At 57.9% G+C, this 1,898-nt stretch overlaps 1 protein-coding gene across 1 annotated transcript; it reads right to left on the bottom strand.

Annotated features, from left to right (window-relative positions):
• Positions 1 to 222: 222 nt before the first annotated feature.
• LOC108296195 (uncharacterized protein C15orf39-like) lies at positions 223 to 1,197 on the bottom strand. Its single transcript, XM_017518610.2, has 2 exons — positions 1,030 to 1,197; positions 223 to 912 (listed from the first exon to the last, which is right to left on the bottom strand). The coding sequence occupies exons 1-2, from the start codon at positions 1,040 to 1,042 to the stop codon at positions 545 to 547; spliced, it is 381 nt and encodes a 126-aa protein (XP_017374099.1). The 5' UTR covers positions 1,043 to 1,197; the 3' UTR covers positions 223 to 544.
• Positions 1,198 to 1,898: the final 701 nt, after the last annotated feature.

Raw genomic sequence — 1,898 nt, forward strand, 5'->3', positions numbered from 1 at the left:
GACTCCTGAAGGTGTGAGTCACACCTGCTGCATAAGGTACCACTCTGTGACAGCCAGGTCCTAGGACACATGAAAACTTTCTATAGGAAGGTTCTCTGGCTCCGATTCTCCGCCCTGTCCCAGGAAGGAAGCAGAGACCAACCCGTGACAGAGTATGTGTCAGGGAGCATCCCCATGACAACCCTGTGAGGTAGGTGGTGTTGTCCCATTTTCCATGTGGGGAATTAGGGCTCAGCAGAGGTGACGTGTCTTGCCTAGGTCACACAGCAAGAACACGAGCGGGGATTCAAGCCCAGGCCTGTCGGGCTCCAGAGCCCATGTGTGTGTTCTCTAGGGAAGAATGGGAAAGAGTCCTATCCAATAAACACCCTCACATGAAAAGCTCAGAGGCTCTCAGCCCACCCTGGGTGGGGCCCAGGGTCAGAGCTGGACTCCCTCCAGGAAAGCAGCCATGGCCCCTGCATCCACTCCTGGCCTGGGCAGCTGGGAAGGCAGAAGGAAGGCTGGAGAGTGACCGCCGTACACATGGCACCGACAACCAGCACTACAGGTGAGGGCTCTGGCGGTCTAGCAGTTGTGGGCGGGGTGAAGGCCAGTCTGATCTTGAGGCCTTGTGGCCCCGGGTGGGCAGGACCAGCCCACTGAACCAGGTGGTCTCCAGCAGACTGCGGAAGTGGGCCTTCAGCGTGGGGCCAGGCGGGCTGGCACTGGCAGCAGGGGTAGTGGAGGCACCACAGGACTCTTCCCCAGCAGCTGCCTCTGCTTTCTCCAGGCCAGGGCTTGGTGGCTTCCTCCCTGGCTTCCTGACCTTGGGGGCCAGTGACTTCTGAGCCAGGGCAAGTCTCTCTGGCTCATATCTGGCCACAGTGGGCTCTGAGGTGGACACAGCTCCAGCCTCAGTGTCAAAGTCACCTGCAAAACGAACACACAGTCAGGCTGCAGACCCCATACCCTCAGGTCCCATCTCCTGGCCTCCAGAGCCCCCCAAACAGTGCTTCTGCTCTGCCCCACATCAGACTGGCATCACACCTCTTCCCCACATGTGCCTACTGGCCAGACCTTCCAAGCCAAAAAGATGGGCTTATCCACAGGTGACCCCAGAGCTCTATCTGATGCAGGCGCTGCTCAGGAGAGGCTGTTTGGGTACAAGGATGAGAGGAAAGTGGCTCAGCAGGTTAGGAATCATCAGCCTGGCCCAATACCCATTGTCCAGATGGGAAAACTGAGGCATGAGAACAAAGGGCCCTGCCATACATAAGATAGCCATCATCTTTATGCCAGCCCCAGAGCCAGAACCCAAGCCCCAGCCGAGGCCCAGGCAGGGACTGCCCTAAAAGCCACGCTGGGGAGCGCAGGAACCTGGAATAAAGGTAGGCTGGAATCATGGTCTAGGGGAACACACAGAAAGGCGGCCTCCAAGGATGGGGGGAGGGAGTGAGAACAGGGGCAACACGATTCAGCCAGAGGCAGGAAGCCTGGTCCCAGTCACTTCCTTCTCAGGCCCCCCGCTCTTGCAAGCTCCACTCAGAGCAGGCGGGGACTGTGTGGAGCCCAGACTCCACTGCCCACCAGGCAGCCCAGAAGAAATAGATCCGACCCTCTCTGGGCCCCAGACAGCCCAACTGTATGGGGAGAGGACTGAGCTGGGCAGCCCAGCCCTGAGTGATGCCCGACCCTCACTCGGTAACGGAACGCCTGAGCCTGGATTTCCTTTGCATCCCAATAAGGCATCTGCTTCAATTTTTTAAGCCTGTAATCTCAGCTATGCAGGAGACTGTGGCAGAATTGCTTGAACTCAGGAGGCAGGGGTTGCAGTGAGCCAAGATTGTGCTACTGCACTTCCAGCCTGGCAACAGAGTGAGCCTCCATCTCTAAAAGAAAGAAAGAAAGAAAGAAAG

This window comes from Cebus imitator, unplaced genomic scaffold, assembly GCF_001604975.1.
Source record: "Cebus imitator isolate Cc_AM_T3 unplaced genomic scaffold, Cebus_imitator-1.0 Scaffold689, whole genome shotgun sequence".
Classification (NCBI taxonomy): Eukaryota; Metazoa; Chordata; class Mammalia; order Primates; family Cebidae; genus Cebus; species Cebus imitator.